Below are 16,624 nucleotides of genomic sequence, written 5' to 3'. Positions count from 1 at the left end.
CACAACCAAGATTCAAAGTCAGGCCTGATGAACCCAAAGTCTAGGAACTTACTGTCTATCCAGCTCTATGCTTTTTTTCTTTTCACGTCCTTAGAAAGCCCATCTCCTGTGTAATCTCCCTTCACTGCAACACTGGGGATTTGTTCTGAGGAAAATCTCAACAGGAAAGAAAGTTTTGTAAAATATTCACTACGGTGTTTTCTTAACAACACTTTCGGAGAGAAAAAAAAATCTAGCTCTCCTATAATCAGACAAGTCCAATATAGCCAATGAACTTGTTAGAACAGGATATAGTTTTTAAAGGAAATTATGAACATTATATAGAAACGATATTTATGATAGCTGTATGCAAAAAGTAAAAAATTATTTTTGTGACTAATTTTTTCAAGAAAATCATCTGGGAAGAAAATCTACAAAATTAAAAATGGTTGCCATGTTACTGCTGGTAGGTTAATGGACACTGCATTCGATGATGCCTTTTAATGTTGTTGACATGTTTTTACTGTAACAACCGAGTCTCTTAATGGATCAATGGGTAAATAGATTGCTGTCTATTCAGCGGAATACTACTCACCAGAAAAAGAATAATTGAGTGATGTGTGGTTTGGATGAGTGAAAGAAGCTAGACACAGGAGAATAGATTCTGTATGATTTCATTTACAGGAAACTCTAGAAAAGACACACTTTCCTAGGTTTCCTAGGGCAGGGGCTGGGGCTGGGATTGTCTAGGAAGGGGGACAAGCAACTTTTAGGGTGTAAAACTGTCCTTCGGTTTGACTGTGGTTGTGGGTATATGGGTGCATAAATTAAAAATTCACTTTATACACTTTCCATGAGGGCATTTTATTATAGGTACATTATAATGCAATAAAATTGCCTACAAAAAAATTAAAAGACAATGAATTGTTTAACCAAGGTAGAGAAGACTATCATTTTCATGGGTTCAGACAGAAACTGACACAAAGAGGAACTATTAGCCTAGTGCATCAATCTTTAAAAGCCTACGGGAAAAGAATTATTCAAATTTACTTATTCTGGGCTTCCCTGGTGGCGCAGTGGTTGAGAGTCCGCCTGCCGATGCAGGGGACACGGGTTCGTGCCCCGGTCCGGGAGGATCCCACGTGCCGCGGAGCGGCTGGGCCCGTGAGCCATGGCCGCTGAGCCTGCGCATCTGGAGCCTGTGTTCCGCAACGGGAGAGGCCACAGCAGTGAGAGGCCCGCGTAACGCAAGAAAAAAAAAATTTTACTTATTCTAAAAGCAAAGAAATATGGCTAAGAAATACAGATTATTTATTATGCTCAAGACTTTTAAAACACTGGTAAGGACCAAATCAGACCTCAGCAAAATAATTATAAAGCACCTATGCTGTGAAAAAGTTAATATTTTTCCCTTTCTATGACTAAAGTTTTCCTCATGTATCACAAGACGTATTCAACACTAATTTATAAAAATTTTCTAAGCTCATTTTAGGATGACCACAGAAATGAAAATTTTCACTGTTAAGTCACCTGCCTGGACTCTATATAACACTAAAGAAGTAAGACCTTCCATAGACTCGTGGTTGCCACGGGTGGGGGGAAGGGGGGAGGGCATGGGGGAGGGTTGGAGTGGGAGCTTGGGATTAGTAGATACAAACTAATAGATAAACAAGGTCCTACTGTACAGCACAGGGAACCATCTTCAATATCCTGTAATAAACCATAATGGAAAACACAAAAAACAATATATATGTACAACTGAATCACTTTGCTGTACACCAGAAACTAACACAACATTGTAAATCAACTACACTTCAACTAAAAAAAAAAAAAAATCTCCTCTATATGTGTTAAAAAAAAAAAAAAAGATCTTCAAAAAATAAGTTCCCAGTAGTAGACAATTTCAAACTGTAGAATGAAAAATATCAAACGATAATCTGTGAAAAAAATTCTTGGTTAAGTTCTGAAAATACATACAAAGATTTCATACGGAGATATGAAAGCAAGTGAATAAAATGGGCTCACTGTATGAACCAATGTGTAACTTCTTCGCTTTCAAGTTTAACTCTAAGTGAATTAGTTAATTAGTCAGGAGTGTGGTGACAAGTGGCAACTGCATTAATCAGACCATGGGGTAATTTAATGGCTGCAAACAATTATCACCAGCACCAGCAAGAGTCTCCTTTCATTGTCTCCTACTGTCCTATTTTACAGTCTTTTTAGTAGCAGTCTCCACCCCTTTGGCAAGAGTAGCCCCTTTAAGCCTTCTTTTTTAAAAAAAATTTTTATTGAAATATAGTTGGTTTACACTGTTGTTAAGCCTCCTTATAATTATGTTTTCTCAACAATATGGCTCAAGACTCAAAAAAAAATAACCCTGGGAAATTCTCAGCACAGTTCGGAAGCGCTAAATGGCAATTTAGCTATAAAACTGGCACAAAGTTATACAAAATGTTTTCAATAATGTCTTTATTAAGCATTAAGCACATAGAAAACAGGTGACTGTGTGTGTGGTGGGGTGGTGACGACAAATACATGATACAATCCCAACCGCTAAGGATGAAAGAAAGGAAGCCAGGCTTTTGACGCTAGAAACAAACAGGGAAGAGGGACGGATTTCAGGTACAAAAGGTACATCCACTCAGGGTCTCAGCGGTGAGGTGGGGATCGTCATCCAAGGGAGTCAAGGGACCTCAGGTGAGTCACGAACAAGTGAAATGAATAAAATGGGGGGAGAGGAGGCTTGTTCTGGGCACAGTAAATCACAAGTTAAGTTCTCTGGTAATTCATTGTGTAATTTTATATTAGGCAAGATGATGTTATTTTATAATATAAAATTTGCTTCTACTCTCATATTTTCCAACACTGAACGAGACTGAGGTTTTGAAATTTTTTTAATTTTATTATTATCTTTTAAATTTATTTTATTTATTTTATATTAGGCTGCATTGGGTCTTCGTTGCTCCACGCAGACTTTCTCTAGGTGAGCGGGGACTACTCTTTGTTGCGGTACACGGGCTTCTCATTGCGGTGGCTTCTCTGTTGTGGAGCATGGGCTCTAGGTGCGCAGGCTTCAGTGGTTGTGGCACATGGGCTCAGTAGTTGTGGCTCGTGGGCTCTAGAGCACAGGCTCAGTAATTGTGGTGCACGGGCTTAGTTGCTCCGCGGCATGTGGGATCTTCCTGGACCAGGGCTCAAATCCATGTCCCCTGTATTGGCAGGCAGATTCTCAACCACTGTGCCGCCAGGAAAGCACCAAAGGTGGATTCTTAACCACCGCACCACCAGGGAAGCCCGAGACTGAAGTTTTTAACTGTGGCAAAACTGAGGTATAAAGTCAGCCCTTTATTTATTTATTTTTAATTTTTACCGGGGTATAGTTGATTTACAATGTTGTGTTAGTTTAGGTGTACAGCAAAGTGAATCAGTTATACATATACATATACCCACTCTTTTTTAGATTCTTTTCCCATATAGGCCATGACAGAGTATTGAGTAGAGTTCCCTGTGCTATACAGTAGGTTCTTATTAGTTATCTATTTTATATATAGTGGTGTGTATATGTCAATCCCAATCTCCCAATTTATCCCTCCCCCCAACACGCCCTGGTAACCATAAGTTTATTTTCTACATCTGTAACTCTATTTCTGTTTTGTAGATAAGTTCACTTGCAGCCTTTTTAAAGATTCCACATATAAGCGATATCATGTGGTATTTGTCTTTCTCTGACTTACTTCACTCAGTATGACAACCTCTAGGTCCATCCATGTTGCTGCGAATGGCATTATATTGTTCCTTTCTTATGGCTGACAGCCCTTTAAATCTTTATAATATCTGACTCACGAGGAGTCAACTTATGGATGCATGGGCTCACACCATCAAAAATCCATGGGTACACCCAGTAAGACCCAGATGGGTACACCCAGTAAGACCTAAATGGACACCCAGTAAGATCTAAAAGGAAACCCCAGTCCTGGTCCACGGCCAGGCACACCATTAACATTCAATATTTGTGGAGTCAAAGAATGAAGAGATTATCACTCATCAAAGACTCTTGTTACTCCCCCACGCACTTCATCAGCCATCATTCTGGTGGGTCAAACACAGGCAGTAAAAATAAATTCCTTGTTACTGACTTGAAATAGCTTCATCCTGACTCAACAGTTTATAGCGGAACTTGGAAGGCTGCAAAAAAATGGCTATGAAATTTAGCATATGTTCACCATGTCTGCCCCAGGAAAAACTAGGTTGCTTAAAATGGCTCAGGATCCCTCACAGGTACATATTTATATTAATGTCAGTTGGTATCAATAAGGAATTCTAAAAATACACGAATTCTTAATGAAATAAGCAAAATTCTTAAAAGGTCCTATTGCCAGAGTATACTGACATTAAAGTTGATAAAAAGGAATAATTTTTTTTTTTAGTAGCTGAAAATACCAGAGGTGACATTTTCATATGTAATTCACAGAAATAATCTCTCTCTGTTAACATTTTAACACATTCTTCAAACAAATGTCCTTGAGTCCCAATAGGATGTGGTCCCTTCCCTTCCTTTAATCTCAAAACCTCTGGGAAAAGGAGCTTTATGGAATTAAAGTATGAAGATACAAATTTAAATGGTATTTGATTTTGGAAGAAAATAAAGACAAATTACATGATAAAACAACATAGCATAATCTATTTCAGTCGTCTTTATTTCTTCAGCAGAATGTAGGGATTATATATATGGACACTAAAAAGTAATTGCAAAGTAAATATTTAAGTATCTATAAATAGAATTCTTATAAGTCTGGTGTGTACATTCACTATGTCAACTTCATGTGTAAATTTTTCTTCCTTTCTAGATGACACGCCTTTTCATGGTAGGACCAAATTTCAAACGCCAAAACCTATCATTTCAATTTAAAAATAAAAGTTAGCAATCACTGAAAACAGGCCAAGCTCCACAAGCTTCCTTTCTGTAGCTACCAGAAAGAGCAAACAATTCTGGATCAGAAGACAATGCCCCAGGAGGAAGCCATCAGAGTACCCTCTCTCCAGTCACTCCCAGGATGAGGGAGGGCCTCGCTGCCCACTGGCTCACTGGGGCCAGTGAGCTAGTCAGTATGGCCCTGCAGCGACACTGCAACTTGAATAACTGGGAGTCTGTCTACCACTGCAAAAAAACACCTTCCATCACAAAGTAAATGGAGAAAGCTCGTGTAGTTAAAGAAGTCCAGGATGCCAAAATAAAATTGAGAAAGAAAATTTTAAATACTTAAACATCTCTTAAAGTCCAATTTGCAGGGTCAAATCCCATGCTGCCTAGGGTAGGTACACAGCAAAAGGCGCTGTCAGCAGGAGGCTTTTTGTTAATAGGATGAAGGAATGAGAGATGACAGAGACACCGCTCTACGTTATAAATGGCAGAATGGGACATCTTTAAAAGAAAGGCTGAGGGGAAGATGATCACGACATTATAGCCTCATCTGTTTTTAATTTCATTTTCAGTTTAAGGATACATACATTAGATGTGGGGAAATGATGTGTGATATATATCCATTTAAAAATATACTTTGATTCCATTCCACGAGGCATTCTTATGAACAATCTAGAAAAGTAAATAGGGATATAGAACCAAGTTGTCGACAACAACTAGAAAGACAAATCGGGGTGCACGTAAAGCAGTGACTACCTACCTGCCTCCTGGTTAGAGTGTGGGATTTGGAGTTAGTTAGACTTTGCCTAGATACAGGCTCTATTAGGTGCTGTGTGTGGTTAGACTGGTCACCAACCTCTCTGAGTCACAGAACATACACAATCATAGTTCTACCCTCACAGGGTCGTTAGAAGCAGGGAGATGGTAAGTCTGCAGAGTAGGCCCTCAGTCGGTGTTAGCTGCATTTATGATGGATCAATTCTAGATCCGCTGACTCCAAATGCTGAACTAATGACTCTGGCAAAGGAACTGAGACCACGCTGATGAAATCTACCAGCCCCACTCAATCAGTGGGGCTGTTAATAATGCTCGATGACCAGGCTTCCTAAATGCAGTCACTTTATAACAAAGTCCCAGGAAATCTGAGAACTGCAGGAAACCGCACAGGTCCACACTGCAGAGTCTTAAAATGACTACTTCTGTGTGATCAGAATCGGTTACCAGGATGAGGCTATGAGAACAGGATGAGACCCAAACAGTCACCTGGTCTAACTGTTGACAGATTTCTTTTTAACTGTAGAACCAATTATTCAAAAAAATTTTTAATTGTAAGCCCTGAAACAGAGGATCTGCTTGCTCCAGTCCCAAACCTGTGATTTTTTTGTTTTGCTTTTCTGACCGCTATTCCAAGCCAACCACCCATCTGTCCTGAATGTCAGACATTCACCCACCTTCTAAAGAGAGAGGATTCCCTTCCATGACTTGGAACAAGAAGAAAGGACCTATTCTCGCACAGCGGTACAAATGTGATTTCTTTTTTTTATTAAAAAAATGTTTCTGAAGCAGAAATGAAAGCTGTCACTTTTTCTGTCACCTTTAATAAAGGAAAATAGGAAAGTAACTTACAATAACTTCCCTAAAGGATTCCTGGTCACTGATTGTCTTGTCTCCTACACATCCAGATTGATTCAAGTAGTGGTAGTTTTCTGGCACAGATAAATAAAATTCTTCTACAAAAAGAAAAAGAAAAACACAACATCAGTATTTGACTGGCCAGGGTAAGACATAATTTAAAAGAGTTTTCACTTTGCAACTTTATTTTTTAAAGTACAAAAATAATTCTATGCTCCTAATGGTCCACTATTAAGATTAAAACATTCCCTCTCAATCATCATCTAGGGAAATCAGAATTATTAAATTCTATGGGATGGAAGAAAATGTTACTGAAAAAAGTAACTGATGAGGATCCTGTGTTGATTGGTTTTTTAAAAATCAAATGTTTAGAAATTACCGTTATTTCGGTGTGACTTAAAAGTAAAACCAGTTGTAATACATTATGTTTTTGTTTTTGTTTTTTTTTTGTTTTTTTCGGTATGTGGGCCTCTCACCCTTGTGGCCTCTCCCGTTGCGGAGCACAGGCTCCGGGCGCACAGGCTCAGCGGCTCCACTGCATGTGGTATCCTCCCGGACTGGGGCACGAACCCGCGTCCCTTGCATTGGCAGGCAGACTCCCAACCACTGTACCACCAGGGAAGCCCACATTATGTATTTTTCACAAATATTCTTTAAATCAGAAAAGAACTAAGATTCCAAAACAAACCAAAAAAATTCCCGATTTCTCTATTGATGATTTTCTCCCTACGTTATCTGGCTCTAAATGAACTCAGTGTCTTTGGTCATCTCACACTTTTCGTTTCAATTGGTGGAAGAACAACAAAGTCCAAACAGATGTCTCCTCATCCACAGATGGGTTTAAAGGCAAAATGAGCTGTGAGCACATATGTCTCTGCAGCTGTCCCATCACTCACCTTTCTCTTCACGCTCTAGCCCTGCCAGCAGTGCATAGAATATGTGATAATTCCTTTCCCCGGGATTTTGCCTTACTACTCGGTTCTGTGAAGAGAAATCAGATTGCTGTTCAGAGATGTTTCCTCTGCTTAATGACCATGAGCCGGTAATTGCCGAAAACAGTTACTGTGAGAGATAATGTGAATTAAATCACGTTTACTTACTTTTTCTAATAAATCTTCATGTGATAAGCAATGGTAAGTCAAGGAACAAAACAAGGATACACGAGGCTCAGTCTTTTGTTTTCTATTCTTTGTTGCCCAAGTAATTACAATTTCCTGTGTCTTGGACATTGAGACTTCTGGTGCAAAAGGTAAGCAAACGATATGGACTGTTTCATCAAAATCCAATTTCAGACATGACACATGTACCCAGGAAGTATCACACTAGTTAAAGCATTGATTTCAAACAACGAATATATGATGTCTGGTTAGGAGTCCAAATTTGCAGATTAGGGACATGATATCAGAACTTCCCCAAAGAAAGATGGTTCCTTATCTCCTAGGATAATTAACAGGTCAGGAACAGTAATACTGGAGCAGTGACTAGGTAGAACCAGAAAGAAACGTTTCATATCCTGTTATCTGTCCTTAGGAGAAGCAAGAACAGTTTCCACTAGAGAGTCATAGTACTATAGACCAAAAGCTAAACGAAACAGGATACAATCTACGATTCTCCCGCCCTGGATATTTCCCTTCTGGCAGATGTTCAGCTGAACAAACTTCCCGAAGCGACTGGAGTTGTTGTTATACACAGTCTTGGCGTTGCCGAAGGCTTCCATGATGGGGCTGTGAAAGAAGCCAGGACAGCAGCCGGTGTTAATTAGGGTCCATCTAAAACTGGCAACGACAGTCCTCACCAACGGCAAAGCAGACAACTGCAAGAAAAATCTGAAATCAAAGGGACCTCTGGCGATCATGTTTATTTCAGAAGAGCCAGATTTTCCCAGCACTTGCTGAAATGGGTTTATAACGAGCATCCATCTCGGGGCAGAGAACTCGCAGCTGGGTGTGCGGGCAGGGGATGCTACAGAGAGTCAAGGAGACCACGATGGCTGGTCCCCATACAGATCAGCTTATATATGCGAGCCAGGGGTTGCACAGGAAAAGCCCCCGCTTGAATTCTAGGAAGTGAAAAAGTCCCAGCCCTGGAAATTTCACCCATTTGTTGTACGTCCCGGGGGGAACATACAACTCCCTTGGGTCTCCTCCGACTGTAAAATGTGGTCAGACTAGGTCAGGGGTCAGCCATCTTTTTCTGCAGAGGATCAGATAGTAAACACTTTTGGTTTTGTGGGCCATGCGGCCTCTGATGCAGCTACTCAGCTCTGCCGCTACAGCTCGAAAGCAGCTGTAAACAATACGCAAACGAGGGTAACTGTGTTCCTATAAAGTTTTATTTATCAAAATGGGCCGCAGGAGGAAGATGAAAACGGTCTAGAGATGGATGGTGGCGATTGCCACACACCAGTGTGAGTGTACTTCACGCCACTAAGCCGTGCACCGAAAACTATTGAAAGCTATACATTTTTTGTTATGTGCATTTTAGCACAATTTAAAAAATAAATTTTGAAGGCTAAAAAAAACAAAACCCAAACAGGCTGCAGGATACCAGCGTCAGGCTGAAGTTTGCTGACTCCTGGACTAATTTCTAAGTAATAGGAGCTGAAAAGTCCCTACTGGTTCTAAAACCTTACAAGGCACCAATCAGGCACAGGGCAATTACACGTTTTCATTAGAATTTCAGACGCTACTGCACCATGGCCCTCTTTCAAAGCTCTGAGGTCACTGCCATCGATGTGGCATTGTTCTGCAACATGAGAGGCTATACAGTGCCATTGTGCTCATAAGATGCCTCCAAAGATTTGACCGCTAAGCCCTCTGTGATGTGGTGGACGGAGGCTGGAATTTCTGCCGATAACGAGGCCTCCCAACAGCCAGCCAAGGGCTGCCAGGTAAGAGGCAGCCGAATGTGCCTCACTCACTCAGCCAACAGCTCAAACATGGTGCAGCGATGGGGGCTCAGGTCATTAGAAATCGCTGTGTGTGTGTGTGTGTGTGTGTGTGGAGACTTTTCCTTGAGGAATTGTGAAAGCCCAGTCAAGAAAAAGAGAAGAGAGCGCCCCGAGTTTCAACTCTTCCTTAAATAAGCCAAACAGTGAGGAAAGTGAAGCCTATTAGTTGGAAACGAGAAACGCGATGGCCAAATACCTGCTCTCAAGAATGGCTTGTTCAACACACGATGTCTTCTCCTTCGAGGACAAGTCCAGAGACTGCTGACTGATGGCTGATAAAAACTTGAGGATCAACTTAGTGCTTTCGGTCTTACCTGCCCCGCTTTCACCACTGAAAGACAACATGCAGAAATTTGTGCTTCTAATTAAAACAACAACAACAACAAAAAACCCCAGCTTGGCCAGTGTCAGTCCAATTTGTCCACAGGGCAACTTTATTTTTTTGAATTTTATTTTATTTTTTACACAGCAGGTTCTTACTAGTTATCCATTTTATACATATTAGTGTATACATGTCAATCCCAATCTCCCAGTTCATCCCACCACCACCAGCCCCCTCCGCATTCCCCCCTTGGTGTCCATACGTTTCTTCTCTGCATCTGTGTCTCTATTTCTGCCCTGCAAACCGGTTCACCTGTGCCATTTTTCTAGGTTCCACATGTATGCATTACTATACGCTATTTGTTTTTCTCTTTCTGACGTACTTCACCCTGTACAGCTCCTGAACAGTGGGAAAGAGCTCAAAGTGCTGTTACAGAGAAGAGTCCCTCCTCCTGGCAGCTGCACGGCCTCTGTGTTGCCAATGACTCCCTCAGCCTACAAGCTAAACAGAAGTACCACCTTCACGAAGCTCAGGTAATAAGAGGGACGGTGCCTTTCGTGGCAGGTAAGCTCTGCAAAGGCCGGGATTGGGGTTTTGTTTACTAAAGTGTTACAGACCCCTCAACAGTGCCTGGCCGGTGGCAGACACTCAGTAAGCATCTGTTAAATGAATGAACATGTTAGTGGTAACTTTCTGGTAAATACGCACAAAAAGGCAATCATTCGTAAATACTGAGGGGACAAGGGAATGAACCTGCAGGTACTTGACCCACACTTGGGCACTTTATTCCCATAATAATCCCATGAGGCAGGCAGCGGCTAAGGGCCCGGGTCAGAATTGAACAGCAGGTCTGTCAGCAATCCAGCGTCCTGCAGAGATGCTGCTTCAGCGATGATTAAGGAAAAGTGAACAAAGCAACCTCGAGGCCCTGGAGCTGGGGAGAGTGGGGGGCAGGGCAAATGAGAGGAGTTAATGGGATCTGAGTTGTGTCACAAAGGACCGGCAAACGTCAGCTGGGCAAAGAGGAAAGCGGAAGGATTCGGGGTCAGATGACCCTGGGAACGAAAGCAGAGAGGCCAGAGGAGCTGCGGGAGGTCTACAGGGGTGGGATTCTGGTTTGGTCAACTGGACCGAGACCAGAGTGGGCAGAGAAAGGGCAAAAGGATCGAGGTCGATGGTTCTGAGGCCACCACAGGAGACAGAAGGCGAAGGCCAAGCCCATCAAGGTCACCCGTGAGGAACACAGCTCTGAAGTCGTGCTCCAGGACTGCGGGTCCCTCAGGGAGACCAGCTGCTGTGATGATCTAGGCATGTGGTGGTCAGGCCGTGGGCAAATACAACCAGGCTGGAGATGAAAGGGGAGAGATGGAGATGAGAGATCTGGAAGGAGAGACCCAATCAGTTTTGTGTAAGGCACCCCGCTCGGTACCACAGGGAGAACAGAAGTAGTAAAAGGGCAAATAACTTACGAGAAAAGTAAACCCACGGCATAAGTAACGGCACGTGAAAACCAACACTATCGCAGGGTAACAGGTTCATAACTGCTCAAGGTGGGGAGATAAACAGATGAGGCCTCCACAAGTTCTAACACAGCACCCCCGTTGAGTGTCAAGAGCTAGGAGGTTATGAAAGAGGAATTGTGCAGATAACACGGTGAATGATTAAGCACATGTAATAAAGGAGAGGAAATGACTCAGAGGTGACACCGTCCACTGCAGGCCCAGGGGAATCTCCACTGATCGAGGCCAATCACGGTAATTCCATTCCCTGCGCAGGTGATAAGGTGGTTGGCCGTGGGCAGGTGTCAGGATGCCAGCCAAAGAGACTTAACGTCAAGTGTGCTGAAGCTCCTGGGGAGGTATGCGCGCGCGCGCACACACACACACACACACACACACACACACACACACAAAGAGACCAGATAGAACGTCCCTCTGGCTGCAGACGACAAATACTTGGGAATCCACAGCTATCTTGAGATTGGAAAGCAAAAGGCAAGACAATCAGAGAAGCGCCCAGTGGGAGTGGCTGAACCCACAGCCCTGACCCCGCCCCTGCCTTGCCGTCTGAGATAATGAAGGCCCACGCAAGTAACGCCAGCTCTGGTGAGCTTTTCTGTTATCAGCAACCAGAATCTTCCCAGGGCAGGGCTGAGCATTCACCTCTGTGTAGCTGGCACCGGCCTAGCCTGGGAGCTGGCGCAGAGGAGACATTCAGCAAGGGGGCACTGAATGAGTAGCAGAAGCTAAGAGAAAGTTGCAAGGAGAGATTTAAATAACTCTCGATACTTAAAAATATATATCCCATCTACCTAGCAGTTAAATTTTGTTAAAACAAACAAAACTGAAAGGGAGACGTTCTCTAGTTATACCGTGTGAGGCAGAAGTCATGGTTTACACGGTCCCCAAACACACCTCTGTATCCTCCAGCACTCAGAGGTGGATGGCATTTCAACCTCCCTTACAGGAAGGGCAGCGATCGGTAACCAGGACCGAACGTGGCCAACTCAACCAGAAGGCGGCTTAACCGAGCAAGGGGGGTATCTGCTATTTCCACGTCGGGTGGCTAAACACCTTCATGGTCCTCTGGGCTCCCTGCCTTTCAGGCCTGCCGTTTGGGTGCCCTCAGGGTGGCACATTTCCAAAACAAAGCGATGTGTGGCATAAAAAAATCACCTTCCCACGTGGGGCTGTGAGATAGCAAGAAATAAGCCACTCCTGTGTCATGCCTCTGAGATTTGGGGGATGTTACAGCAATTAGCACAGCAATTAGTCTACTCTGACGAACACGGTAATTATACAGCCGTGGAGAAAAAGCTGTTCAAATTGGACAGCACAGACTCGTCAAGGAGAAGAAAACCCAAGATTCGCATTGTCTTTCACCCGTCAAGGAGACTGATCCACCACCAGCTTCAGCCCACTTTTTTTTCTCATTGTAGCAAATTTCCTCCAAGCATCTTCTTTAAGTACATCTTTTTTGATACGTAAGTAAAACTTGAAACAAAAATGAAACTCGGATTTGTACAACAGTAGTTCTCAAACTTGGCTGGACATGAGAATTACCCACTGTCTCCCTGATCCGAACCTGTAAGGGTAGAATTCAGTCATCAGTATTTTTTAAAAATTTCCAGATGATTCTACTATGAGGCCAGGGTTGGGAAGTACTACTCCTGAAAGCAATGTCACATAATTCAGATAGGACTGCACCAGGAGATGAAAAAGGTGACTGCATATACGAGGTTGTGGAAGTGTGGCATGAATAAGGCAAAGAATATAAATAACTCACAAATCGTTAAAACCCAGAAATATGCCAGATGTCCCCAGACATTAACATCAAGGTAACAGGCCTCACTTTTATTTAACTCTCCTCTTCTTCCTCCCCTCCCCTGCCTGCGACTTTAACATTCCTCATGAAAACATATACTGAGGGTCACAAAACGTGATCTTTAAAGCAATGAAGAAAGAGCATCTCTGCAGGTATTCCTTCCTTCCCTAAGTATCCGTGTGCCTACTGTGTGTCAGGCTGCACTGAGGGCTGGGAACACACTCCTGAAACAAATGGTCACGGACAGTATTTATGACCCAGCAGCAGCAGCAGGAGACATCAAAGAATCACAAATTACAGTTGATGCTGTCAAGTATAAATCTCAGGAGATGGGAGGATTCATAATTTAGATGGAGGGCTCAGGTTCAGCGAACGCCTTTCTGGGGGAATGACATTTAGACTGAAATGCAGAGACACGCACAGGAGTTAAGTGGGTGAAAACCGAAGGATGGGGAAAGGAGGTGGGAGGGGAGGGAGACCCTCCCTTTCCTGCTTGAGGAAAGGGCCTGGAGCCTTGGGGGAAGGGAGAGCAGCCTGCACAGCCATTCGAGAAGGAAAGGGAAGGGGCTGGGGTCCCACTCAGAGGCCACTGTTCTCCAGTCAAGTATGGAACTGGTTCTTTTCAACAGGGGAGGGGAGAGAGGCTGCAGAGGGAGTTTCATTGCCAATGGCCAGTGATTTCATCAATCGGTCAAGCCTAGGTAATGAAGCCTCCAGAAACCCCAAAAGGACAGGGTTCAGAGAGCTTCTGGCTTGGTGCGCACGTGGAGGTAAACAGCGGCTCCCTGGAGGGGGCAGGGAAGCTCCCTCACCCTTCCCACACCATGCCGTGTGCATCTCTTCCCTCCGGTGGTTCCTGAGTTATATTCTTTTATAGTACAGCGGTGATCTAGGAAGTAAAAATGTTTGAGTTCTGTGTGGTGCCCTAGCAGATTAATCAAACCCAAGGAGGGGGTCATTGGAAGCTCCAACCTAGAGCTGGTCGGTCAGAAGCACAGGTGACAACACGACTGGCATCTGAAGTGGAGGGAATGGCAGTCCTGTAGGACTGAGCCCTTAACAACCTGGGGGATCTGACGCTGTCTCCTGGTGGACAGTGACAGAACTGAGTTGACTGCTTGGTGAGCCTGATTATACACGCTACGTGATAATACAGCATGTATGTTATAGCATTATAATGATATAATGACTAAGTATATGCTCCTTTGCTTACCATATCACAGAACTATAGAGCCAGAATAAATTACATAATTAAATACAAACAAAATAAAACTCCAATAAAATCCAAATTAACAAGACTAACCTAACCCCCTGGTTAATGCTGTTTTGCTCAAACTGAAGCGCTCCTTGCACTGTGACTGTCCACTGCTTCTCTTGTGAGCCTGGTAGGCTCTTCCACCGCGGGCGCTGTGATGAGTCACGTACTCCACCTGGTTCCTTTATTCCAGCCTCGATAAAACATTAACTCGTACAGCAATCATGATGTTAATTCACCTTCACTTACAGTGAACACACCACCTACATATCCAGTCCTGCATTTTTCTCATTAGCCTGTGGAAGTTACAGTCTTAACCCTTGGCGCCAACATGACCACAAACACAAACGTGGGCTTCAGAGAAAACATGTTCACCCAGATGAACCAAAATGAGTTGATACCGTTAAAAAAAAAAAAAACTTTTTAAATCGTGAAAATGAAAAAGGGAAAGAAAAATAATCAAAGCACTGATATGAGGCTTCAGAGGCCATATTAAAAGTTCTGAGAATTTTTCGTAGGCAGAATGGAAAAGTCTCAAGACAGTTTTTAAGCAGGAGAGCGTCATGATCGGGGTCAAGGTTTTAAAGAATCAAATCACCCAGTGAGGAGTATGGAGTGAGGAGGGTGGATCGAGGGAGACAAGAGAGGAAGCAGGAAGTGAGGGCAGAGGGTAAGGGGAGGGGGCAGCAAAGAGGAGAAGCCAGCAGCCCCCAAACAGATGGTGGACGGCGGAGGGAGGGGACGGCTGACAGCCCTGGTCTGGGTGGTTGGTAAGTGACAGGGAAGCGGGGGGGATGACTCGGGAGAGCCCAGGAAGCTTGCATGTGGGATCTTCCTGGACCAGGGACAGAACCCAGGTCCCCTGCATGGGCGCTGGTAACACAGCGGTTCACGTTTATCAACACTCATCGAACTGGATATATGAGATTGGTACAGTTTACCGTAGGTAATTTGACCTTAATTGTTGGGGGCAGGGTGACCCTTCTAGATCCAAGAATGACTTCCGGATCTCAGGCTTCGGACCTGGTAGGATGGAGAGTCCACTTGCTAAGAATGAGAAGCATGAGAGGAGGAACATGTTTCTGGGAGAAACTCAGGATGGACTGACGAGGTGCCACCCCCGAGATGCCCATCAGACACCTCCGCGATGATGCCTCAGGGTGCCTGGACACACGTGTGGAACTCAGAGGAGAAGTCGGCAGGGGAGGCACTGAAGTCTGGGGAGTCACGCAGACGCATACTAGAAATTTTTGAGTGATAATGCCAATGATCCAGTAGAAAAGAAGAGGCCAAGAATCGGGGGCAGTGAGGCTCAAAGATGGAGCAAAGTGCCCAGGAAAGCAGGAAGGATCAAAACACACCTGAAGGAAAGGGCCTCCGATGGCAACAGGACCCTTTATCCACCCCGCAGGCTAGTCTCCCCTCCAGTGCAGGTAGCGGCCAACTGTGGCCCCCAAGTCTGCCCTTCTGTGTGTTTTTATAAATAAAGTTTTATTGGAACACAGCCTGGCGGTTCATGTGCGCTCTATCTACGAGCACTTCCGCACTCCAAGGGCAGAGTCGAGTAGTTGTAATGGAGCCGATCTCAGCCACGGAGCCGAAAATATGTATGTCCTCCCTGGCCCTTTACAGGATACCTCTGCTGACACCTGACATTCTCCATCCTGTGAATCAGAGTGCCCTGATTCACGTGATTTTCTCAAAATATATACTAATCACTCCACTGCTTGCTACAAGACTTTGGAAACTTCTCTACTGCCTAGAGGATTCGGTCCGCAGGTCTTAGCAAGCAGGGCAAAGCCCATAAGATGAGCCCCTGCACCAGGAAAAAGCCCATAAGGTGTCCCAGGAAGTGGGACTCTGTTCCGAAAATAACACAGGGAGACAGAAGTTCATGTCCTGTGCCTGTAGCTCACGCTCAGTCTCCTTGGCAGGTCCCTCAACAGCTCCGAGCCTCGGCTCCCCCAGAGAAGGCTTCTGGTCTTTCTCAATGAATGGCAGTTCCCTCCTTGCCTTAAGAACACCGGTTCCTTCATGTCCTTAGCAGATCCCATACCTTACAGGCGTACCTTCTATTTGCATACGTTCCTTGATCTTCCACACGTTTTTGCAAGTGCTTCTGTGCCCTTCCAGGGTCCCCTCTGTGCCTGCTGCTGTTCCCACGTACCAATGGACTCATGATCACATGTCACTTTCTCTGAGATATATTTTCGATTCCTTGCTGAGCATCTATTGCCATCT

The 16,624-nt window shown here is 44.1% G+C and overlaps 1 protein-coding gene across 2 annotated transcripts in view; it reads right to left on the bottom strand.

The window, feature by feature from the left end:
- The window catches only part of MYO10 (myosin X), a 216,367-nt gene that overhangs the window by 84,840 nt on the left and 114,903 nt on the right, over positions 1–16,624 (bottom strand). For both annotated transcript variants that reach the window (XM_032627992.1, XM_032627991.1), the window contains exons 5-9: positions 9,679–9,813; positions 8,132–8,256; positions 7,633–7,646; positions 7,429–7,513; positions 6,527–6,630 (exon numbers count right to left, since the gene is read on the bottom strand). In XM_032627992.1, coding sequence (XP_032483883.1) covers positions 6,527–6,630; positions 7,429–7,513; positions 7,633–7,646; positions 8,132–8,256; positions 9,679–9,813 — 463 coding nt within the window. The remainder of the gene's footprint in view (positions 1–6,526; positions 6,631–7,428; positions 7,514–7,632; positions 7,647–8,131; positions 8,257–9,678; positions 9,814–16,624) is intronic.

The sequence above is a fragment of the Phocoena sinus genome, chromosome 3, assembly GCF_008692025.1.
Source record: "Phocoena sinus isolate mPhoSin1 chromosome 3, mPhoSin1.pri, whole genome shotgun sequence".
In the NCBI taxonomy this organism is placed as follows: Eukaryota; Metazoa; Chordata; class Mammalia; order Artiodactyla; family Phocoenidae; genus Phocoena; species Phocoena sinus.
Note: the sequence above shows the minus strand (reverse complement) of the source record. Positions and strands in the feature narration are given on the sequence as shown.